Source organism: Oncorhynchus gorbuscha, linkage group LG14, assembly GCF_021184085.1.
Source record: "Oncorhynchus gorbuscha isolate QuinsamMale2020 ecotype Even-year linkage group LG14, OgorEven_v1.0, whole genome shotgun sequence".
In the NCBI taxonomy this organism is placed as follows: Eukaryota; Metazoa; Chordata; class Actinopteri; order Salmoniformes; family Salmonidae; genus Oncorhynchus; species Oncorhynchus gorbuscha.
This window is the reverse complement of record NC_060186.1, coordinates 62,478,514-62,504,707: the sequence shown is the minus strand read 5'-3', so window position 1 is coordinate 62,504,707 and position 26,194 is coordinate 62,478,514. Positions and strand designations below refer to the sequence as shown.

At 43.4% G+C, this 26,194-nt stretch overlaps 1 protein-coding gene across 8 annotated transcripts in view; it reads right to left on the bottom strand.

Annotated features, from left to right (window-relative positions):
- The window catches only part of LOC123995267 (otoferlin-like), a 121,561-nt gene that overhangs the window by 66,907 nt on the left and 28,460 nt on the right, over positions 1 to 26,194 (bottom strand). For all 8 annotated transcript variants that reach the window (XM_046298752.1, XM_046298751.1, XM_046298758.1 and 5 more), the window contains exons 3-5: positions 17,852 to 17,940; positions 4,826 to 4,925; positions 3,564 to 3,766 (exon numbers count right to left, since the gene is read on the bottom strand). In XM_046298752.1, coding sequence (XP_046154708.1) covers positions 3,564 to 3,766; positions 4,826 to 4,925; positions 17,852 to 17,940 — 392 coding nt within the window. The remainder of the gene's footprint in view (positions 1 to 3,563; positions 3,767 to 4,825; positions 4,926 to 17,851; positions 17,941 to 26,194) is intronic.

Sequence of the window (26,194 nt, the reverse complement as noted above, 5' to 3'; positions counted from 1 at the left end):
CAACAGAAAACACAGTAACACACCACATTGAGTACGGTTACATGCACACAAGAATACAATTATTGTGGATAGTCAGATTAATATAATAGTTTGTTTAAAACCTTTACATGCTTTGAAAGAAAAACGATTTCCCAAATAATCCTGTTTACATAAACACCCTCTGAAATCAGGCAACCTGATGAGACGATTGATAATTGTAGATAATCGCTAATCACAGCAAATGTTCTACCACAGCGACCGTGTTATTTTTGCAAAGGCTATAAGATTCAGGCATACAAAGTTTGTATGTGAAAAACATTTCTAAAATGCATACTTTCAGGTCTTCCGAAGTCACTTCCCTCATAAGAGGGAGGCTTGCCCTATACATTGTACATGCACAGACCAAATAGATCAAATACACCACTGGCACTGTTTACATGATAGGAATAATCATTGAAGGGCTATGAGCCCAATGGAAAATAATGAATGACGCGGAAGGTGTGTTCCAAGGAGAGGGGAACTATAACCTTCCATGGAGTTGCATTTTATTTGATTATCCGTTTTATACCATGGTTATAATTGAACACATTTGCCGCTAGAAATTGAATTATGCCGTGCTGATATACCGTGCATTATAGGGAAATAATGCATGCTCTAGAATTTCCTTCAACAGTATTCAACAATGCCATAATATACAGTGCCTTTGAAAAGTATTCAGACCCCTTGACTTTTTCCACATTTTGTTACGTTACAGACTTATTCTAATATTGATTAAATTGTTTTTTTAATCCTCAATAATCTACACACAATACCTCATAATGACAAAGCAAAAAAAGGTTTTCAGAATTGTAGCTAATTTATTAAACATAGAAAACTGAAATATCACATTTACAGAAGTATTCAGACCCTTCACTCAGTACTTTGTTGAAGCACCTTTGGCAGTGATTACAGCAATAAGTCTTCTTGGGTATGACGCTACAAGCTTGCCACACTTGTATTTGGGGAGTTTCTCCCATTCTTCTCTGCAGATCCTCTCAATCTCTGTCAGGTTGGATGTGGAGCGTTGCTGCACAGCTATTTTCAGGTCTCTCCAGAGATGTTTGATCGGGTTCAAGTCCGGGTCTGGCTATGCCATTCAAGGACATTCAGAGACTTGTCCCTAAGCCACTTCTGCATTATCTTGGCCATGTGCTTAGGGTTATTGTCCTGTTGGAAGGTGAACCTTCACCCCAGTCTGAGGTCCTGAGCTCTCTGGAGAGGGTTTTCATCAAGGATCTCTCTGTTCTTTTCTCCGCTCATCTTTGCCTCGATCCTGACTAGTCTCCCAGTCCCTGCCTCTGAAAAACATCCCCACAGCATGATGCTGCCACTACCATGCTTTACCGTAGGGTTGGTGCTAGATTTACTCCAGACGTGTAGCTTGGCATTCCAGCCAAATAGTTCAATCTTGGTTTCATCAGACCAGAGAAGCTTGATTCTCATGGTCTGAGATTCTTCAGGTCCCAAGCGGGCTGTCGTGTGCCTTTTACTGAGGAGTGGCTTCCGTCTGGCAACTCTACCATAAAGGCCTGAATGATGAACTGCTGCAGAGATGGTTGTCCTTCTGGAAGTTTCTCCTATCTCCACAGATTAACTCTAGAGCTCTGTCAGAGTGCCCATCGGGTTCTTGGTCACCTCCCTGACCAAGGCCCTTCTCCCCTGATTGCTCAGTTTGTCTGGGCAGCCAGCTTCAGAAAGAGTCTTGATGGTTCCAAACTTCTTCCATTTAAGAATGATGGAGGCCACTGAGTTCTTGGGGACCTTCAATGCTGCAGGAATTTGTTATACCCTTCACCTGATCTGTGGCCTCAACACAATCCTGTCTCGGAGCTCTACTGACAATTCCTTCGACCTCATGGCTTGGGTTTTGCACTGTAAAGTGTGGAACCTTACGTAGACATGTCAGAGTGTGCGCAACTGGTCGAAGGAAGTCAGGTGCAGGAGGCACACTTTATTCAGGCAGAGGAAAACAGCCGAACGCAACTGCGTCACAAAATTACCCAAATGGGTACAAATAACAAAAACACAGGCTGTTGTTTTTGTCGCACTGCTTTGCTTTATCTTGGCCAGGGTGCACTTGTAAATGAGAACTTGTTCTTAACTAGCCTACCTGGTTAAATAAAGGTGAAATAAAAATAAGAAAATGTTTCAGCTACAGTGCCTTGCGAAAGTATTCGGCCCCCTTGAACTTTGCGACCTTTTGCCACATTTCAGGCTTCAAACATAAAGATATAAAACTGTATTTTTTTGTGAAGAATCAACAACAGGTGGGACACAATCATGAAGTGGAACGACATTTATTGGATATTTCAAACTTTTTTAACAAATCAAAAACTGAAAAATTGGGCGTGCAAAATTATTCAGCCCCCTTAAGTTAATACTTTGTAGCGCCACCTTTTGCTGCGATTGCAGCTGTAAGTCACTTGGGGTATGTCTCTAACAGCTCGAGCTCAGTGAGGTTGGATGGAGAGCATTTGTGAACAGCAGTTTTCAGTTCTTTCCACAGATTCTCGATTGGATTCAGGTCTGGACTTTGACTTGGCCATTCTAACACCTGGATATGTTTATTTTTGAACCATTCAGTGGGGATGGTGTGTTCAGGGTGATGAGCTGTGTTGCTTTTACGCCAAACATAGCGTTTTGCATGTTGCCAAAAAGTGCAATTTTGGTTTCATCTGACCAGAGCACCTTCTTCCACATGTTTGGTGTGTCTCCCAGGTGGCTTGTGGCAAACTTTAAACGACACTTTTTATGGATATCTTTAAGAAATGGCTTTCTTCTTGCCACTCTTCCATAAAGGCCAGATTTGTGCAATACACGACTGATTGTTGTCCTATGGACAGAGTCTCCCACCTCAGCTGTAGATCTCTGCAGTTCATCCAGAGTGATCATGGGCCTCTTGGCTGCATCTCTGATTAGTCTTCTCCTTGTATGAGCTGAAAGATTAGAGGGACGGCCAGGTCTTGGTAGATTTGCAGTGGTCTGATACTCCTTCCATTTCAATATTATCGCTTGCACAGTGCTCCTTGGGATGTTTAAAGCTTGGGAAATCTTTTTGTATCCAAATCCGGCTTTAAACTTCTTCACAACAGTATCTCGGACCTGCCTGGTGTGTTCCTTGTTCTTCATGATGCTCTCTGCGCTTTTAACGGACCTCTGAGACTATCACAGTGCATGTGCATTTATACAGAGACTTGATTACACACAGGTGGATTGTATTTATCATCATTAGTCATTTAGGTCAACATTGGATCATTCAGAGATCCTCACTGAACTTCTGGAGAGAGTTTGCTGCACTGAAAGTAAAGGGGCTGAATAATTTTGCACGCCCAATTGTTCAGTTTTTGATTTGTTAAAAAAGTTTGAAATATCCAATAAATGTCGTTCCACTTCATGATTGTGTCCCACTTGTTGTTGATTCTTCACAAAAAAATACAGTTTTATATCTTTATGTTTGAAGCCAGAAATGTGGCAAAAGGACGCAAAGTTCAAGGGGGCCGAATACTTTCGCAAGGCACTGTATATTAATGGAGTTGTCGACTTACTTCCTGAAAGTGGGAATTCCGTGGATGGATCGTCCAGGAGACACTCCTGATCCTGATCCATGGCTGTGTCCGGAAAGCAGGCTGTCTGTCTCAAACTGGAACGTTCCCTCTGGGTCGCCCGGAACGTCCAGGAATTCCCCATCGCTCCACACCCCCACTGTCCCATCCATGGTCGTGTACTTGATGTCTACGGTAACACTAGTCTGGAATGGAATAGCCGACCAATGAATTAGTCAAAACAAAATAGAAACACACAGATTTCTCAGCAAGTGAATACACGACAAGGAACTGTGGCATTGGATTTTTTTTTGACAGCAACTGCCTTTACTACAAACCAAGCCATTTATTTCACTGACAAAGACTGAGGAGGGAAATAAACAAACAATGTTCCCCTTTCCACCTCTCTCTCCCTATCTCGCTCTCTCTGCCCTGCGACCTCCCGGGAGCCAGTAAATCACTGCAGAGCCAGTAAAGTTAAAGGTGTTACCATGGTAACCCTGGATCTTTCAGTGCACTTCTGCTTAGTTAGAACTCAGGTGAGAGTCTGCCGGATGTTTTCCTCCTCTCTCCCTCATCAGGGACAGAGAGGGGTGCAGAGGGGCTGAGAGGTGTGTGTGTGTGTGTGTGTGTGTGTGTGTGTGTGTGTGTGTGTGTGTGTGTGTGTGTGTGTGTGTGTGTGTGTGTGTGTGTGTGTGTGTGTGTGTGTGTGTGTGTGTGTGTGTGTGTGTGTGTGTGTGTGTGTGTGTGTGTGTGTGTGTGTGTGTGTGTGTGTGGAGAGCCGCACACTCTAGGAGCTCTGATACAATAATTTCATAACCAACCTTTCGACAGCCAACAGGTATAATGAGTGTGAGTACCCCCCAGGTCATTCTGGTTACTATGTGTGCTATCATCTGAATAACAGAGTCAGCATTCACAGCTCCACTAACACCATTCTCCTAAGCCCTGGGGTAATTTATACAGATGAGCTCTCACACTCTTTATAGTCGTTTCTCTATCCCCCCTTTCTATATCTCCCTTGATCTCTCCATCCCTTGCTCCCTCTAGCTTACTCTCTTTTTCATTCCCTTAAACACTGTTCTCTGAATATATGGCTATTGGATCAGTACTCATCTGAGCTCCATAAAATACATATCTGTTTATCTGTGTGTCTGCGATATATACTGTAAATACATGTGTGCTGTCCATAGACCAGTATGGAGGATTCCCACTCTTATGGTTGAAGACCTGTAGACTGATCTGGAACCAGTGCTGGGGCTTACCCGCATGGCGGTGTTGTTGTCATCGATGAGTGTGTCTGTCACCTCCAGCTGCCCCTCCTCCGCCACCTTCTGTAGAACCATCCGGAAGGTTCCAATGACTCTGGAACAACAAAATCACAAAAACCATAAACAACCAAACTATAGTGGGATAGTGGGTTAGAACCCATTAGTTGATCAACGCTATAGATCTTCCCCCAGCAGGTCATGATGCAGGGCTGTGTCTTAGCTAGAAACATTGGTATAGTCTGTTTGATAGGTCACAGAGAATCTCAGAAAGACAGACAGAAATGGACAGTGCACTGCACATAGAATGAGCCTTAATCTCTTTAACCTCTTTAACAGTGGGTTTTGGTGGGTTACATTGAATCAGTGTGATAGTGTTGTCCTCACACAGCTTGCACCTTCTTCCTCTTCCTCCCCTCTATGTTCTCCCTCTCTCTCCACCTTCTTGTTGACTATCTCATAATCCCATTCAGTATGTCTCTACCATCCACCATAAGTCTTTCTGTCTATTTCAGTCTTTCGTATCTGGCTCCTGTCTCTTCTCCCTCTGCCTGCATGGTGTGTAGGCAAGTGGCTGTGTTTGTGTGTGTTTGTGTGTGTGTGTTTGTGTATACGCGCACGCGCATGTGTGTGTGTGGGCAGAGTGATGGAGATTGGCTCTGACAGGCAGGGATAGTGTGTCATTGTCGCAACCCGCTACAGCAACTAATCAGTAAAGACTGGCAGACTATGAGTAATCGGCTACTATTAAATCTCAGCTACAGAGCTATTGAGAGAGATATATATATACACACCACACCAACCTTTGGCCAGCGAGGAATTTGTGAAGTTGAGTTGCATTCAACCCTCCCCAACATACCAACACCAAACATTTATATCCATATTGTTTTCTCATTAGCTGCTTTCGCTGTTCCCAAAAAAAGCTATTTTAACAAAGTGTCTAAGAAAACTTCAGTGATTTATTCCCATAGCACACTAACTTTAGGTTTTTAACTTTCTGTCTATAAGCAAAGTTTCCAGAAATATACAGTGGCTTGCGAAAGTATTCACCCCCCTTGGCAATTTTATTGCCTTACAACCTGGAATTAAAATATATTTTTTGGGGGGGGGTTGTATCATTTGATTTACACAACAAGCCTATCACTTTTAATATTTTTTATTATTTATTATTGTGAAACAAACAAGAAAGAAAACCAAAAAAACAGAAAACTTGAGCGTACATAATTATTCACTCCCCCTCAATACTTTGTAGAGCCACCTTTTGCAGCAATTACAGCTGCAAGTCTCTTAGGGTATGTCTCTATAAGCTTGGCACATCTAGCCACTGGGATTTTTCCATTCTTCAAGGCAAAACTGCTCCAGCTCCTTCAAGTTGGATGGTTCCACTGATGTACAGCAATTTTAAGTCATACCACAGATTCTAAATTTGATTGAGGTCTGGGCTGTGACTAGGACATTCCAAGACATTTAAACTTTTCCCCTTAACTTCTTCGAGATAGGGGGCGCTCTTTTAATTTTTGGATAAAAAACGTTCCCGTTTTAAACAAGATATTTTATCACGAAAAGATGCTCGACTATGCACGTTTCCAAAACTGCAAAGATATTATTGTGAGTGCCCCAGAAATAATGCTACAGGCGAAACCAAGATGAAGTTTCATACAGGAAATGCCCCAGATTCTGAAGGCGCTGTGTTCCAATGTCTCCTTATATGGCTGTGAATGCGCCAGGAATGAGCCTGCCCTTTGTGTCGTTTCTCCAAGGTGTCTGCAGCATTGTGACATATTTGTAGGCATATCATTGGAAGATTGACCATAAGAGACTACATTTACCAGGTGTCCGCCCGGTGTCCTGTGTTTAAATTATTGCGTCATCTTTAGGTCCATGCGCGTTCCATTTCTTCAGAAGAGAAAGTCAACTGCCACGATGGATTTATCGTCGATAGATATGTGAAAACACCTTGAGGATTGATTCTAAACATCGGAAAAAAGTTCGCGTTTTAATGACTTAATTTTCGTTTTTTTTCTTACCCAAACGTGATAAAGAAAACGGAGCGATTTGTCAACACAAATAATCTTTTTGTAAAAACTGAACATTTGCTATCTAACTGAGAGTCTCCTCATTGAAAACATCTGAAGTTCTTCAAAGGTAAATTATTTTATTTGAATGGTTTTCTGGTTTTTGTGAAAATGTTGCATGCTGAATGTCAGGCATAATCCTATGCTAGGCTATCAATACTGTTACACAAATACTTGTTTTGCTATGGTTGAGAAGCATATTTTTGAAAATCTGAGATGACAGTGTTGTTAACAAAAGGCTAAGCTTGAGAGCAAATAGATTCATTTAATTTCATTTGCAATTTTCATGAACAGTTAACGTTGCATTATGCTAATGAGCTTGCGGATAGATTTACACAATCCTGGATACAGGTTTTTTTCGTAGCTAAACGTGATGCAGAAAACGGAGCGATTTGTCCTAAACAAATAATCTTTCAGGAAAAACTGAACATTTGCTATCTAACTGAGAGTCTCCTCATTGAAAACATCCAAAGTTCTTCAAAGGTAAATGATTTTATTTGAATGCTTTTCTGTTTTTTTGTGAAAATGTTGCCTGCTGAATGCTAACGCTAAATGCTACGCTAGCTATCAATACTGTTACACAAATGCTTGTTTTGCTATGGTTGAGAAGCATATTTTGAAAATCTGAGATGACAGTGTTGTTAACAAAAATCTAAGCTTGAGAGCTAGCATATTGATTTCATTTAATTTGCGATTTTCATGAATAGTTAACGTTGCGTTATGGTGATGAGCTTGAGGCTGTAATCACGATCCCGGATCCGGGATGGCTCGTCGCAACAGGTTAAACCACTCGAGTGTTGCTTTAACAGTATGCTTAGGGCCATTGTCCTGCTGGAAGGTGAACCTCCGTCCCAGTCTCAAATCTCTGGAAGACTGAAACAGATTTCCCTCAAGAATTTCCCTGTATTTAGCGCCATCCAGCATTCCTTCAATTCTGACCAGTTTCCCAGTCCCTGCCGATGAAAACCATCCCCACAGCATGATGCTGCCACCACCATGTTTTACTGTGGGGATGAGGTTCTGGCAGTGATGAGAGGTGTTGGGTTTGCGCCAGACATAGCATTTTCCTTGATGGCCAAAAAGCTCAATTTTAGTCTCATCTGACCAGAGTACCTTCTTCCATATGTTTGGGGAGTCTCCCACATGCCTTTTTGCAAACGCAAAAAGTGTTTTATTATTATTTTCTTTTAGCACAGGCTTTTTTTCTGGCCACTCTTCCGTAAAGCCAAGCTCTGTGGAGTGTACGGCTTAAAGTGGTCCTATGGACAGATACTCCAATCTCCGCTGTGGATATTTGCAGCTCCTTCAGGGTTATCTTTGGTCTCTTTGTTGCCTCTTTGATTAACACCCTCCTGGCCTGGTTCATGAGTTTTTCTGGGCGGCCCTCTCTTGGCAGGTTTGTTGTGGTGCCATATTCTTTCCATTTTTTAATCATGGATGTAATGGTGCTCCGTGGGATGTTCAAAGTTTCGGATATGTTTTTATAACCCAACCCTGATCTGTACTTCTCCACAACTTTGTCCCTGACCTGTTTGGAGAGCTCCTTGGTCTTCATGGTGCCGCTTGCTTGGTGATTCCCCTTGCATAGTGGTGTTGCAGACTCTTGGGCCTTTCAGAACAGGTGTATATATGAGATCATGTGACAGATCATGTGGCACTTAGATTGCACCCAGGTAGACTTTAACTAATTATGTGACTTATGTGAAGGTAATTGGTTGCACCAGATCTTATTTAGGGGCTTCATAGCAAAGGGGGTGAATACATATGCACGCAACACTTTTTTATTTATTTTTATTTCACTTTTTGTGTATGTCCATTACATGAAATCCAAGTAAACATCCATTTAAATTACAGGTTGTAATGCAACAAAATAGGAAAAATGCCAAGGGGATGAATTATTTTGCAAGGCACTGTATATACATTTTTTACTTTTATTTAATTGCTTTGGATTGAAACAAAAGCCTCCAAAATACTTAAGTTGGGAGATAATTCCAAATCTGTAAAAGCCCTGAGTCTCAGCACGTACCAGACTGCTTAGAGAGATATGGGTTTCAGGGCCTCCCAAGTGGCGCAGTGGTCTAAGGCACTGGATCACAATGCTAGCTGTGCCACTAGAGATTCTGCGTTCGAGTCCAGGCTCTGTCACGTGACCGGGAAACCCATGAGGCGTTGTCTGGGTTAGGGGAGGGTTTGGCCGGCAGGGATGTCCTTGTCCCGTCGCACGCTAGCGACTCCTGTGGCGTGTGTACAGCGTTTCCTCCGACACATTGGTGCTTCTGGGTTAAGTGGGCAATATGTCAAGAAGCAGTGCGGTTGGGTTGTGTTTTGGGGGACGCACAGCTCTTGACCTTCGCCTTTCCCGCACCCGTATGGGAGTTGCAGTGATGAGACAAGACTGTAACTACCAATTGGACACCAAATACTATGGGTTTCACTCTGTATGAGCAACAGCTATAAAGGCTTAATTAAGCCTTCATAGTGCATTTTACAACAAAGTCTCACGTCAGAATTAGACATAAATCTATGTTTCTCAAATTTCGAAGTTGTTCCAAACGTCAAATTTCGAAGTGAAGTTTAGGCATTAACTCAGCAATCTCAAGGTTAGGCATTAACTCTGAAGGGCTAAGGTAAAGGTTAAGGTTTGGGACGGGCTTAAACTAAAAATCTCCTAAAAAATAATATATCACTGGATTTGAACATGCAACCTTTGGCACAAGAGGCTGATTTCTACATCAACTCCAAATGTTTGTAAGGCCTTCATAGATACTACACAAATCATTTACGAGCAAATGGAATTCGCTGTTCATTTCAAGTGGGAATGAAACGTGGTATTCAGTCAGAGAATTACAGAGGATGTGAATAATTTATATAGTCCCCCCCCCCCAAGTCTCACATCACAAACACAGTATATTGGAACCCATGTGGTTGCTACTTCCACATGCCTAATGATCATACACCCAAACAGCCTTAACACACCCAAACAACCTTAATACACACACACACACACACACACACACACACACACACACACACACACACACACACACACACACACACACACACACACACACACACACACACACACACACACACACACACACACACACACACACACACACACACACACATCCACTGGGAGCCCAACTACACACACTAGAAGCCACACTGACGGATCTGGAAGGGCAACTAGTCAATGGCATTACAGCCTGGCACATACACAAACACACACACGCCTTTAGGACCTTTACAAACTGAGCACACAGACTTTAACCTTATCAAAGACTTAACTCAACAGGAGAAGCTCTCCCTTGAGAAAGATACCCCAACCCCGGGCGGGTCAGACCAGACCTCTTCATTATATAACCCCGCAGATGAGCAAACCCAAGCGGAAAGTAAGCCTCCCAGCACAGAGTACTACTCCCTCATTGAAATGAAGGATATATTTACCCAGCTGGAGGTAAAGCATGTGGAGCTGGAACAGCAGGTGATTACACTCCAGTCAGCACAGACCCAGACAACAGTCCAGCACAACAACACCCCCTTAACCAGACCCGGAGAGCTGGAGGTGGAGAGAGACATACTGTATCTGCACTTAAAAATAAAATCCAGAAAATCACATTATTTTCCACCATAATTTGCAAATAAATTCATTAAAAAATCGTACAATGTGATTTTCTGGATTTTTTTTTCTCATTTTGTCTGTCATAGTTGAAGTGTACATATGATGAAAATTACAGGCCTCTCTCATCTTTTTAAGTGGGAGAACTTGCACAATTGGTGGCTGACTAAGTACTTTTTTGCCCCACTGTATTTTGGGAAACTTGTGGAAGGCTAACTGAGATGTTTAATCCAAGTTAAACAATATAAAGCCAATGCTACCAAATACTAGTTGTGTGTATGTAAACTGCTGACCCACTGGGAATGTGATGAAAGGAACAAAAGCTGAAATAAATATTTCTTTCTGACATTATTCTGACATTTCACATTCTCAAAATGAAGTTGTGATCCTAACTGGCCTAAGACAGGGCATCTTTACTAGGATTAAATGTCAGGAGTTGTGAAAAACTTAGTTTAAATGTCTTTGGCTAAGGTGTATGTAAACCTCCGACTTCAACTGAATTTCCCCCACTAGAATTCCCATACTTTAATTAATGAAGACAGCTTTTCCATCCTGAAGGAGAAAATCATACCAGGCCCAGGGACATGTACTAACTAGTCTGTGGTTACCTAAATGCCAGAAACGGATAAAACAAAAAGCTGACACCCTCAGCACACAGGGGGACAAACACCTCCCCATATGCCCCCCTAGGCACAATTATGACAACTTAACCAATAAAATAAGGTCACAACTCCTGCAGCTCACTGGGTATGTACATAGTCAATGGTAGGTTTTGAGGGGACTCCTATGGTAGGTAGTAGGTACACATATAGCTCATCTCTTGGCAGTAGTTAAATCCTTCTTGTTTGGCCCTGTCCGGGGGTGTCCTCGGATGGGGCCACAGTGTCTCCTGACCCCTCCTGTCTCAGCCTCCAGTATTTATGTTGCAGTAGTTAATGTGTCGGGGGGCTAGGGTCAGTTTGTTATATCTGGAGTACTTCTCCTGTCCTATTCGGTGTCCTGTGTGAATCTAAGTGTGCGTTATCTAATTCTCTCCTTCTCTCTTTCTTTCTCTCTCTCGGAGGACCTGAGCCCTAGGACCATGCCCCAGGACTACCTGACATGATGACTCCTTGCTGTCCCTAGGTCACCTGGCCGTGCTGCTGCTCCAGTTTCAACTGTTCTGCCTTATTATTATTCAACCATGCTGGTCATTTATGAACATTTTAACATCTTGGCCATGTTCTGTTATAATCTCCACCCGGCACAGCCAGAAGAGGACTGGCCACCCCACATAGCCTGGTTCCTCTCTAGGTTTCTTCCTAGGTTTTGGCCTTTCTAGGGAGTTTTTCCTAGCCACCGTGCTTCTACACCTGCATTTCTTGCTGTTTGGGGTTTTAGGCTGGGTTTCTGTACAGCACTTTGAGATATCAGCTGATGTACGAAGGGCTATATAAATACATTTGATTTGATTTGAGTCGTTCTGTAGACTACTTTATCTCTGACGTCAACCCAGAGTCTCTCAGAGCGTTCACAGCCAGCCCACTGACACCCCTATCAGACCACAGCAAAATCACACTCTACAGAGCAATAGTCAATCATTAGGCATCAAAGCAAAAGGAACTGAGTAATATTAATCATATAAATAATGCATGCAGAGCAGAATTAGGCCAATATTGGCTGATTATCAAAAATCCAGAAAAGAGCGTTTAAATTCTACTACCACCTAAAATGAAACAATTCCCAAACCTTCCATAACAAAGTCATCACTTACAGAGTGATGAACTTGGAGAAGAGTCCCCTAAGCAAGCTGGTCCTGGTCACAAACACAAATAGACTTCACAGAGCCCCAGGACAGCAACACAATTACACCCAACCAAATCATGAGAAAACAAAAGATAATTACTTGACACATTGGAAGGAATTAACAAAATAACAGAGCAAAGTAGGATGCTATTTGGCCTTAAACAGAGAGTACACAATGGAAGAATACCTGACCACTGTGACTGACACAAACTTAAGGAAAGCTTTGACTATGTACAGACTCAGTGAGCACAGCCTTGCTATTGAGAAAGGTCGCAAGGAAGTGGAAACTGAGCTGCACTTCCTAACCTCCTGCCAAATGAAGAACAAACACCATTGTAAATACAACCCATATTTATGTTTATTTATTTTCCCTTTTGTACTTTAACCATTTGAAAATCGTTACAACACTGTATACATATTAGCCACCGTGCTTCTACACCTGCATATATATATATATATATATATATATATATATATAATATGACATTTGTAATGTCTTTATTCTTTTGGAACGTCTGAGTCGAATGTTCACTGTAAATCTTTATTGTTTATTTAACTTTTGTATATTATCTACTTCACTTGCTCTGGCAATGTTAACATGTGTTTCCCATGCCAATAAAGCCCCTTGAATTTAATTTAATTTAATTGAGAGAGAGAGAGAGAGAGAGAGAGAGAGAGAGAGAGAGAGAGAGAGAGAGAGAGAGAGAGAGAGAGTGAGAGAGTGTGAGAGAGAGAGAGAGAGAGAGAGAGAGAGAGAGAGAGAGAGAGAGAGAGAGAGAGAGAGAGGCAGTGACATTAATAGCCATGGCTATTAGATCCTATCAGTAGAAGACCAATCACAAACCATCATTGTGTTTATCACTCCAACTACTCTCTAGCTCTGTCTCCCATTTCCCTTCCCCACCCATGTATATTTCTTCTCTCTCTCTCTCTCTCTCTCTCTCTCTCTCTCTCTCTCTCTCTCTCTCTCTCTCTCTCTCTCTCTCTCTCTCTCTCTCTCTCTCTCTCACTAACTCACTCTCTCTATCTATCACTCTCTACTTTGCCCCCTCTCTCCCTTCTCTCTTTCTCTCTCTGTCTGTTCTCTCACTTTCTCCTCCCTCCTGAGAGATGGATGCAATATGCAGCAGAAACTGAAGTGTAACAATAATAACAACTGCAGGCAAATGCAGTAAACAGCCAGCACAGACATATAATTCAATAGAGGACAAACGTCATGGAGACAGAAACAGAACCCTACTCCAGATTTGATCCTCACTGTAACTAATCCTTCCACCTCCAGCACATACAGCCAGGCTTCATCTGGAAGTAGCTAAGTCTTCCCACACTGAATAACACCATATGCTATGCCCCTTTTGGGCTCATAGCCAGAATACCTGGGATGATTCTCTATGGAGTATAGTTTTTCTATTTTTTACAAGAAACTAAAAACTATTCATGTACCCTCCTCTACTGTTCTCTCTTCTCCAAGCCTCTCCTCTGTCCTCCCCCATCTGTATCTCTTTTCTACTCTGTCCTTTGGTTATCATAACGGTGATCGATACCTCCTCAGAAAAGTGGACTGTTTGTTAGTCCCTTTCAGCCACTCCTGTGTACTCCTGAATAATAGAATAAGAACAGCCTATCAGGTTCTGGCTCACTTTTTGGCTCTTCAAAGGGTGCCATTCATTATTGATCCTTGCCTGCCAAACAATTTACTTTCACCTACTTCATAATTCAAAGCAGAGTTCCTCTCTTTATTCCTTCTCAAGTCAATTTCATTTTTCTAATCTAGATCAACCCTCAAAGTCTGAAGTGTGCTAGCTTCCATCAGGCAATGAATTCAATTAAAGGAGAAGTTGTATTTCTTACACAAAGAAAACCTCACAAACAAAGGCTTCAAAAACACCCAAATACGTTGTTTTTTAAAGGGCAAAGTTCTCAGTACAGTGATGAAGAACACATGAAATTCCATTTTGTTGCGACTCGAGTGATACGTCCTTCCATTCTGCAGGTAACTGAGAAAATAAAGGAAACACTTGAATAAGCAAGGATTACAAAGCATATTGAAAGCATGGGATGCTTCTACACAGGAAGATCCAGACACAGAATCTATGCCAAGGGGCATTGAAGCTGTTCTGGCATCTCATGGATGCCCAACGCCCTATTAAGACACTTTATGTTGGGGTTTCCTTTCTTTTGGCAGTGACCTGTTGCAGCAGGCTACATGGACGGGAACAGCTGGATAGGGGTAAGTGATTTGCTGTTTGGGGTAAGTTTCTCAAAATCATGTGAAATAACAAAAAAAGGCGTCTGAACCATTCTACTGTATAGCCTGCCATTTACATAAAAAATAGAGATTGGGTTATAGAAAATAAAACTTCCTTAAGGCTTGACTACAAGAATATGTTATGCTCTTAGAAGAAATGACTGTAGAGAAGACCTTGGAATATGAAAACAAACCACAGGCTGATTAGTATTCTCTTATGGAAATGACTGTACTGTATGCTCTTGGTAAGAAGGAGAAAGTAAGCTTTAAACTGATTTACTTTTGATTGTCATATTACTAAGCAGTTCCCCCTGTTGGCCAGTTAGACATGAATAACACATATGTCCACATGCCCCCCCCCCCGTCTCTCTCTCTCTCTCTCTCTCTCTCTCTCTCTCTCTCTCTCTCTCACTCCTAGCTCCTCCTCTATATTGTCTGCCACCCCTGCACCTGTGTGGTTATTTTTATGGTGTACACAGTAACTGTGTGTTGATGAGTGCTCGATGTGAGGGGAATGAAAACGACCCTCTGCACTTTACCAAGGACAGAGAAGTATTGGGGGATGGAGTGAGGAGAAGGGAGTTATGAAATAATGATGAAAGGGATGACAGAACAGAAAAGGAGAAAGATGGATAGATGGATAGATGAATAGAGACGTTGCGGAATGAAGAATGAAAGAGGGAGAATGTGAGGAAAATGAACGAGGACAATTGGTGAAATGTAATAAACTGAAAGGTTTAAGGTTTGCCGATAAGTATAGACAGACATAGAAAAATGAAGGTAGAGAATTAACTGAAACAGAGGATGTGAGGGATACAAGGGATGAAGGCATGAATTGAATGAATTGCAGTCTGTGGGAGAAATGGAGTAAGGGAGAGAGAGGGGGGGGCGAGGGGGAGAGGGGGTGGGGGGCAGCGGAGGCGAAGGCAGAGGAGCTCTGTTTGAGAAGAGAAGATACACATGAATTATACACAGTCTTATCTCACTGTGGAAGGCTTTGTGGAGTAAGGACTTTATACAGGCACACTCACATCCCTTAACATGAATGAAATTGGAGGAAAAAATGTAAGCAGCAACAATGTTTTGGCTCGTAATAAACTGCAGTGTCTCCCATTGGTGCATCAATAGTATATACGATTATATTAAAGTGTAGAAACCCTGCATATGATTGGCCAGGTTGTGTGTGTGTGTGTGTGTGTGTGTGTGTGTGTGTGTGTGTGTGTGTGTGTGTGTGTGTGTGTGTGTGTGTGTGTGTGTGTGTGTGTGTGTGTGTGTGTGTGTGTGTGTGTGTGTGTGTGTGTGTGTGTGTGTGTGTGTGTGTGTGTGTACGAGCATGTGTGTGTGTGTGTTCGTGTGTATGTGTGTGTGCACGTGTGTGCGTCTGTGTGCGAGCATGTGTGTGTGTTCATGTGAATGTGTGTGTGCGAGCTTGTGTCTGTGTGTGTGTGTGTGTCCGTGTGTATGTGTGTGTGTGTGTGCGCGTGTGTGTGTCTGTGTGCGAGCATGTATGTGTATTCGCGTGTATGTGTGTGTTTGAGCGAGCGTGTGTGTGTGTTCATGTGTATGTGTGTGTGCGAGCGTGTGTGTGTGTTCATGTGTATGTGTGTGTGCGAGCGTGTGTGTTCGTGTGTATGTGTGTGTGCGAGCATGTGTGTTCGTGTGCATGTGTGTGTGCGAGCGTGTGTGTTCGTGTGTATGTGTGTGTGCGAGCGTGTGTGTTCGTGTGTATGTGTGTGTGCGAGCGTGTCTGTGTGTTCATGTGTATGTGTGTGTGCGAGCGTGTGTGTTCGTGTGTATGTGTGTGCGAGCGTGTGTGTTCGTGTGTATGTGTGTGTGCGAGCGTGTGTGTTCGTGTGTATGTGTGTGTGCGAGCGTGTGTGTTCGTGTGTATGTGTGTGTGCGAGCGTGTGTGTGTGTTCGTGTGTATGTGTGTGTGCGAGCGTGTGTGTTCGTGTGTATGTGTGTGTGCGAGCGTGTGTGTTTGTGTGTATGTGTGTGTGCGAGCATGTGTGTTTGTGTGTATGTGTGTGTGCGAGCGTGTGTGTTTGTGTGTATGTGTGTGTGCGAGCGTGTGTGTTTGTGTGTATGTGTGTGTGCGAGCGTGTGTGTTTGTGTGTATGTGTGTGTGCGAGCGTGTGTGTTTGTGTGTATGTGTGTGTGCGAGCGTGTGTGTTTGTGTGTATGTGTGTGTGCGAGCGTGTGTGTTTGTGTGTATGTGTGTGTGCGAGCGTGTGTGTTTGTGTGTATGTGTGTGTGCGAGCGTGTGTGTTTGTGTGTATGTGTGTGTGCGAGCGTGTGTGTTTGTGTGTATGTGTGTGTGCGAGCGTGTGTGTGTGTTCGTGTGTATGTGTGTGTGCGAGCGTGTGTGTGTGTGCGTGTATGTGTGTGTGCGAGCGTGCGTGCGAGCGTGCGTGCGTGCGTGCGAGCGTGCGTGCGTGCGTGTGTGTGTGTGTGTGTGTGAGCGTGTGTGTGTGTTCGTGTGTATGTGTGTGTGCGAGCGTGTGTGTGTGTGCGTGTATGTGTGTGTGCGAGCGTGCGTGCGAGCGTGCGTGCGTGCGTGCGTGCGAGCGTGCGAGCGTGCGTGCGTGCGTGCGTGTGTGTGTGCGTGTGTGTGTGTGTGTGTGTGTGTGTGTGTGTGTGTGTGTGTGTGTGTGTGTGTGTGTGTGTGTGTGTGTGTGTGTGTGTGTGTGTGTGTGTGTGTGTGTGTGTGTGTGTGTGTGTGTGTGGTTTAAGCTTTGTTAGTAGTGGTAGGTATGTTACAATACTGTGTTTATAGTACCTGACCTGTTGGTTTAAGTTTTGTTAGTAGTGGTAGGTATGTTACAATACTGTGTTTATAGTACCTGACCTGTTGGTTTAAGTTTTGTTAGTAGTGGTAGGTATGTTACAATACTGTGTTTATAGTACCTGACCTGTTGGTTTAAGTTTTGTTAGTAGTGGTAGGTATGTTACAATACTGTGTTTATAGTACCTGACCTGTTGGTTTAAGCTTTGTTAGTAGTGGTAGGTATGTTACAATACTGTGTTTATAGTACCTGACCTGTTGGTTTAAGTTTTGTTAGTAGTGGTAGGTATGTTACAATACTGTGTTTATAGTACCTGACCTGTTGGTTTAAGTTTTGTTAGTAGTGGTAGGTATGTTACAATACTGTGTTTATAGTACCTGACCTGTTGGTTTAAGTTTTGTTAGTAGTGGTAGGTATGTTACAATACTGTGTTTATAGTACCTGACCTGTTGGTTTAAGTTTTGTTAGTAGTGGTAGGTATGTTACAATACTGTGTTTATAGTAACTGACCTGTTGGTGAAGATTTTGCTGTAGTTGAACACTTGAAGCTCCAGTATCTCGTTTTCATCCACTCTACTGGCGATCGGCCATCGGAACATCTGAGGGGAGAGAAGAACTAATTAAGGATTCGCAAACACTATGAGACTGTTTAACAGGCTGCACAACCACAGCCTATAGTGATGCAACCACAACATCTACAGTTTCCAAGGAAATCATTTGACTGACTGGTTTAAAGGTATTTCAGGTCAATCATTAAACACAACAGGCAATTCACAAAAGCCCATCATCCCTCTCTTACTGGGCCATACAACATCTAAATACTTGTTTGACTAAGTAAGAGAAAAACATTCAGTCCAACAGTTAAGCAACACCACCAGCAACATGTACAATTGAAAATGCCAGAAAACTTGAATATGATTTCTTCAAGATAAACCCAACTTGTGCTGCCGAGTCATTTCTAATAGCAGAACAGAAGTTGCAACCCCATCATGATCATAGTTATTCCCCTGTACTGCCAGCTACTTTGAATAGCTCTGGAATGGCCTTGTTTGTAAGTGTGGTAGTTGGGACTTACTTAGGACGCACATCATATTGACAGAAACATGCATTGCTTCATGTTTTCCTGAGAACTGTTAGGTACCAGTTATCACACCTCTAATTGCCTGTCTTCGACTGTCAAAGGTACAACAGCAAGACAGCGCTGAGATAAGTAGCTATTTTTATCAGTCTTCTCAGTCTTGTCTGTTGTAACGTTGAACTAAGTAAGTGTCTGCCAGTGCTGGTGTGTGAGAGGAGAGGCTGTTTAAAGCTCAAACACCCCTTGCTGATCCTATCTCCTCCTGGTTTCTCCGACAGCACATCGGTCTGTTTTTACTCAGAGCAGTGATCCATCAGGCCTGTCCCATTACTGAAACCTGGGGTTCCACCTGCTACTGTATGGTGTGTGTGTGTGGTGCTATTAACCCACACTCGGTGCTGCCAATTGCCCTAGAGTCAGAGGTGTCAGTCTCACTAACAGACAGAGTGGACAAGCATGGTCACACTTATCAAGGGCCTCACACTTATCAAGAGCCTCACACTTATCAAGAGCCTCACACTTATCCAGAGCCTCACTTATCAAGAGCCTCACACTTATCAAGCAAACCAACAGACAGAAACACTGAACGGATTGAACAGAGTGGTTCATTGGGCATCGTGTAAATATCCTGCTTCTGGCCATCAACCACCCTCTGTGGTACCCTCATGAAAAAGTACTACTGAATTACTACACAAAACCTATTTGTGCAGTAGTGACTATGTAGTAAGTCGCTCTGGATAAGAGCGTCTGCTAAATGACTTAAATGTAATGTAAATGTAGTGGATGATTGGATGTGTAGTATATACACTACTTAAGATACACAAGCAGAGCTTTGTAGTGTTCAGTAGGAAAACTGTAGTGTTTCCAGTAGTAATCAGGTAGAGATTCTTACTACTATATGATGGTAGTAAATAAGTAGTCAAAAAACTACAGCTTTACTGGTTTACAGGTTTTTCAATAGCAATCAGGTAGAGTTTTAACTATTTCTACCACAACAGACTACACCGGCTTTTCACGACCGCAGAAGAAGACAAAACAGGAAGTATTTGGTTGTTGTTAGCTAGCTACTGTCTTTGACAATCCTGAATGTAATCATCTTGGGGCAGCAGGTAGCGTACTGGTTAGAGCGTTGGGCCAGTAACCGAAATGTTACTGGATTGAATCCCCGAGCTGACAATGTATAAATCTGTCCTTCTGCCCATTCCCCGGTAGGCAGTCATTGTAAATAAGAATTAGTTCTTAACTGACTTGCCTAGTTAAATAAAGGATCAATCTTCCATCCTTCGTCATCCTGTCTTTCATAGCACTTATGCTGGCACCATCTATGTGTTTACCTTTCCTTTATGTTTTACTTTCAAGTTGTTGTTTAGCTGTTTATCACCCACCAAAATAAGATTGCTAGCCAAAATGGTCTTAGCCATTAGCCGTTGACATAGAGATTAATTGAGTTTAGCCTAGCTGTTTGCTAGCCCCATTGAAAGGTAGCTACATATGTAGCCTCTGTTTCTGTCATGCTATCGAATAAGTATGTGTGTTTGTATGCAAATATACAGTATGTTCAAATTGGTATACTTACCCATTCTACTTACCTCTTTTGGCCAGTTGCCAAAGAGACCCACGACATAAGAAGTCTGGAGGCCATTGTCGGTAAGATTAACATTGTTAACCAAATGTTTTTCTGTGTTGTGTTATGTGACCTCTGTTAGCAGATGATTGATTATGGATTATAATTGGTGCTTGTTTTTATTTTCTAAAAGGTTACATGGTGGAGAAATGTGGCAGCAACCTCATAATGTCAAAGCAATAACAAATCTTTAGAAACGTTTGCAAATCTATTAAAAAAAAACGGAAATATCACATTTACTTAAGTATCCAGACCCTCTACTCTGAACTTTGTTGAAGCACCTTTGGCAGCGATTATTGCCTCGAGTCTTCTTGGGTATGACTCTACAAGCTTGCCACACCTGTTTCTTTCATTCTTCTCTGCAGATCCTCTCAAGCTGTCAGGTTGGATGGGGAGTGTCGCTGCACAGCTATTTTCAGGTCTCACCAGAGATGTTCGATTGGGTTCAAGTACGGGCTCTGGCTGGGCCACTCAAGGACATTCAGAGACTTGTCCCGAAGCCACTCCTGCGTTGTCTTGGCTGTGTGCTTAGGGTCGTTGTCCTGTTGGAAGGTGAACCTTCGCCCTACTCTGAGGTCCTGAGTGCTCTGGAGTGGGTTTTCATCAAGGATCTCACTGTTCTTTGCTCCGTATATCTTTAACCTCGATCTTGACTAGTCTCCCAGTCTCTGTCGCTGAGAAACATTCCCACATCATGATGCTCCCACCACCACGTTTCACAGTAGGGATGGTGCCAGGTTTCCTCCAGACGTGACGCTTGGCATTCAGGCCAAAGAGTTCAATCTTGGATTCATCAGACCAGAGAATCTTGTTTGAGAATCTCTCATGGTCTGGGAGTCTTTAGGTGCCTTTTGGCAAACTCCAAGAGAGCGGTCATGTGTCTTTTACTGAGGAGTAGCTTCCGTCTGGCCACTCTACCATAAAGGCCTGATTGGTGGACTGCTGCAGAGATGGTTGTCCTTCTGGAAGGCTGTCCCATCTCCACAGAGGAACTCCAGAGCTCTGTCAGAGTGACCATCGGGTTCGTGGTCACCTCCCTGACCAAGGCCCTTCTCTCCCGATTGCTCAGTTTGGCCAGGTGGTCAGCTCTAGGAAGAGTCTTGGTGGTTCCAAACTTATTCCATTTAAGGATGATGGAGGCGACCATGTTCTAGGGGACCTTCATTGCTGCAGAAATGTTTTGGTATCCTTCCCCAGATCTGTGCTTCGACACAATCCTGTCTCTGAGCTCTACGGACAATTTCTTTGACCTCTTATCTTGGTTTTTACTCTGACATGCACTGTCAACTGTGGGACCTTATATAGCCAGCTGTGTGCCTTTCCAAATCATGTCCAATTAATTGAATTTACCACAGGTGAACTCCAATCAATTTGTAGAAACATCTCAAGGATGATCAATGGAAACAGGATGCACCTGAGCTCAATTTCGAGTCTCATAGCAAAGGGTCTGAAAACTTATGTAAATAAGGGATCTCTGTTTTTTATTTGTAATACATTTGCAAAAATTGTCATTATGGGGTATTGTGTGTAGATTGCTGAGGAATTGTTTTTATTTAATCCATTTTAGAATAAGGCTGTAACGTAACAAAATTGAGGGGTCTGAATGCTTTCTGAAGTATTTCATTTCTAAAAAATTAATCGCAATAAAGTCTGTATAAGCTTATTATTTATTGTTTGATGATATAATACAGTTAGAATCTTGAGGAAATACCATGTGCACTAGTCTAGTAGTGAGACAGAAGCGAAACAAGAATAGGCTAACATTAGTAAATGTCAATAGGGATTGAGTAGGCACACAGCAGTAATGTGTAAGCATTACGTGGTAATTCAATAGTGAACATGTAGGAATTGTGTAGGTATGTCTAGGTTTTAAGTAGTAGATACCCAAAAGTAGTTGCACAGTAGTCATTAAGGGAGAATTCTCTAGTGATTTGAGTAGGTGATATAGTGTTTATCCGTAGTGAAACATCCCAATTTACAGTATCTCTCATTACTACTTCAATTACTACATAAATCACTACTTGTTTACTGAACATTTCAATAACAACCAAGTTGTAAAACTAGTAGGTTTTGTAGATCTTTTGTAGTAGTGTTGAGTAGTAATTCAGAAGTACTTTTTCACGAGGGTAGTCACTGTCCAAGACTACACCAGAGCTAATGTAGCTACGTCAGTTAGTTCTAAATCTGTTCCACTCTGATAGAAAAGCCGGGGGTGAGAAGAGAAGCCACAGCATGGTCTTAATGTGACACAGCTAAGTAGTCACACACCCACTGTGATGATGAAACTTAGATAGCTTACAGTAGAACACTGAAGCATCACACCACAGTATGGAGTTAATGTAACGCATGGAATGATCTGGAACATTACAGAGGACACGCATTTGACACACAAATGTGTCCACGTTTGGTTTTAGCTGTGGTGGCATGAATTCAAATTGAGTTTACCTCTGAGGAAACACACTGTGAAGAATCCTCTACCAATAAGAATCTACTGAACACACAAAAATAACATTCAGGGGGTGAACAGTCAGACAGACACTACTTATACACATACTGTAGGAAATACATATTCAGAGACAGTCACGCCTATAAAACCCACATGTGTGGTTAACTATTCATGTTGACAATAATTGCACCAGGTTCGATTTATAATTCAGCATCGCCATTACGATCCCCATTACCGTGTCCCAGGACAGCCATTTTAACAGTCACATGACCCCAATGAATCAACACTAACTTCCTGATTGAAACTAAATGGAAGACTGTTTATAAACATATAGCTAAGGAATCACCATCATCTAATGGAGAAGGTAGTTTGGAAGATGGCTTGATGTAGATATATTGGGGCAGGTTAGTATCACTCACCCATGGCCCAGAATACCGCAGGAGAGAATGGTTCATCATACTTCATGTTCGTGCGCATCATGACCTTTAATGAGTTACAGTATGACTCATGCATGATGATATTTAGGTAATGGAGTCCAATAACCAAATATAGCACAGGTATAAAGACGGTGAGTCTGACTGAAACACACTATGAGTTGGGGCAAATGCTGGGAGGCATAAATGAATGGTGGTCAACAGTGGGAAGGAAGTCCAATGGCCTATGTTGAGTTAACCACCTGACTGCTTAACCATAGAGCTAAGCACCATAGAGTCATAGAGCCATAGACCCATAGTGAAGGTAAAGAAAACCAGATTGTTCTTTAGGGTGAAGGAACGAGCCTATCTGAGCCATCTTTGCTGTTGTCATGGAAATTTGTTCTCTTTTCACACTCAGTGTACGTGTATCTACACAAATGTGAATTGGCAGAGACTAGATTCATGTTTGCAAATTAAATACAATAATTGAAGTACAAAAAACAACATTGGATGAGCGTTGCTTGGTTCTTGGTTTGCTTCTCAAACCTTCCTAGATGGTTCCACAACCCAATGTGCTAACTGTCCCTCCCCTTTCCCAAAGCAGATGAACTCATAACCAGAAGGTTTCTGGTTCAAATCCCATGTGGTGCTCACTGTTGTATACAATACCAATGGAATTAACCTGACTGGCACCAGACACCTACAGTACACCCACAGTACAGTATATAGATAGCTATAGAAATATACCATGCATCACATTTTGGACAGAGGCCTCCGCAAATGACTATTCAACAGTCTTACGGTCTCAAAATATCCTCAAGCTTACTTCTCTCTCACCTTCTCTCCCTCCCTCCCTTCTATCTCTCTCTCTCCTCCCTCCCTCCCTTCTCTCTCTCTCTCTTCTCTCCCTCCCACCCTTCTCTCCTTCCCTCCCTTCTCTCTCTCCTACCTCCCTTCTCTCCCTCCCTCCCTTCTCTCTCCCTCCCTTCTCTCTCTCCCTCCCTCCCTTCTCTCCCTCCCTTCTCTCCCTCCCTTCTCTCTCTCCCTCCCTCCCTTCTCTCTCTCCCTTCTCTCCCTCCCTTTTCTCTCTCCCTTCTCTCTCTCCCCTCTCTCCCTCCCTTCTCTCTCTCCCTTCTCTCCCTCCCTTCTCTCTCTCCCTTCTCTCTCTCCCTTCTCTCCCTTCCTTCTCTCTCTCCCTTCTCTACCTCCCTTCTCTACCTCCCTTCTCTCCCTCCCCTCTCCCTTCTCTCCCTCCCTCCCTTCTCTCTCTCCCTTCTCTCTCTCTCCCTTCTCTCTCTCTCCCTTCTCTCTCTCCCTTCTCTCCCTCCATTCGTTCTCCCCCTTCTCTCTCTCCCTCCATTCTTTCTCCCCCTTCTCTCTCTCCCTCCATTCTCTCTCTCCCTTCTCTCTCTCTCCCTTCTCTCTCTCCCTTCTCTCCCTCCATTCTTTCTCCCCCTTCTCTCTCTCCCTCCATTCTTTCTCCCCCTTCTCTCTCTCCCTTCTCTCTCCCTCCCGTCTCTCCCTCCCTCCATTCTCTCTCTCCCTTCTCTCTCTCTCCCTTCTCTCTCTCCCTTCTCTCTTTCTCTCCTCTCTCCCCCTTCTCTCTCTCCCTTCTGTCTTCCCTTCTCTCTCCCTTCTGTCTTCTCCCTCCATTTCTCTCCCTCCCTTCTCTCTCTCCCTCTCTCCCTCCCTCCATTCTCTTCTGTCTTCCCTTCTCCCTCTCTCCTCCATTCTTTCTCTCCCTTCTCTCTCTCCCTTCTGTCTTCCCTTCTCTCCCTCCCTTTCTCTCTCCCTTCTCTCTCTCCCTTCTGTCTTCCCTTCTGTCTTCTCTCCCTTCTCTCCCTCCCTTCTCTCCTCCCTTCTCTCTCTCCCCTGTCTTTCTCTCCCTCCCTTCTTCTCCCTTCTCTCTCTCTCCCTTCTCTCCCTCCCTTCTCTCTCCCTTCTCTCTCTCCCTTCTCTCTCCCCTTCTGTCTTCCCTTCTCTCTCTCCATTCTCTCTCTCCCTTCTGTCTTCCCTTCTCTCCCTCCCTTCTCTCCCTCCCTTCTTTCTCCCCCTTCTCTCTCTCCCTTCTCTCTCCCTTCTCTCCCTCCATTCTTTCTCTCCCTTCTCTCTCTCCCTTCTGTCTTCCCTTCTCTCCCTCCCTTCTCTCTCACCCTTCTCTCTCTCCCTTCTGTCTTCCCTTCTCTCCCTCCCTTCTCTTTCCCATTCTCTCTCTCCCTTCTCTCCCTCCCTTCTTTCTCTCCCTTCTTTCTCCCCCTTCTCTCTCTCCCTTCTGTCTTCCCTTCTCTCCCTCCCTTCTCTCTCTCTCCCTTCTCTCTCTCTCCCTTCTCTCCCTCCCTTCTCTCTATCTCCCTTCTCTCTCTCTCCCTTCTCTCTCTCCCTTCTCTCCCTCCCTTCTCTCTCTCCCTTCTCTCCCTCCCTTCTTTCTCCCCCTTCTTGCTCCCCCTTCTCTCTCTCCCTTCTCTCTCCCCTTCTCTCTCTCCCTTCTCTCCCTCCCTTCTCTCTCTCCCTTCTCTCTCTCCCTTCTGTCTTCCCTTCTCTCCCTCCCTTCTCTTTCCCCTTCTCTCTCTCCCTTCTCTCCCTCCCTTCTTTCTCTCCCTTCTTTCTCCCCCTTCTCTCTCTCCCCTTCTCTCTCTCCCTTATCTCCCTCCCTTCTCTCTCTCCCTTCTCTCCCTCCCTTCTCTCTCTCCCTTCTCTCTCCCTTCTCTCCCTCCCTTCTTTCTCCCCCTTCTCTCTCTCCCTTCTCTCTCCCTTCTGTATTCCCTTCTCTCCCTCCCTTCTTTCTCCCCCTTCTCTCTCCCTTCTGTCTTCCCTTCTCTCCCTCTCTGTTCTTACATAGTCTTTTACAGAGAGGCAGCCTTCCTTAAATGGAGGTATGATGTGCTCGTTAAAAATGACAGATATGCTCTGACCGCATTAAGAAGGGCTAAGAGCTCAATTAAAGACAAGATATTGACTCCCATGGTCCTTCACTGTAAAACCACGGTGACTAGCTTGGTGAGTAGGGTCATCCCGCAGTCCTCCTAGCCATATTCCATGATTCCTCCTGACTGTTGCCATGGACACAGAGGATGAACACATCTAGGATGAGATAAAATACAGTGCATTCAAAAAGTCAGACTCCTTGACTTTTTTGTTTTTGTTACTTTGCAGCCTTATTCTAAAATGGATTCAATAGTTTTTTCCCCCTCATCAATCTACACACAATATCCCTTAATGACAAAGCAACAAATTATTTTTAGACATTTTTGCTAATTTATTACAAATAAAACACAGAAATATCACATTT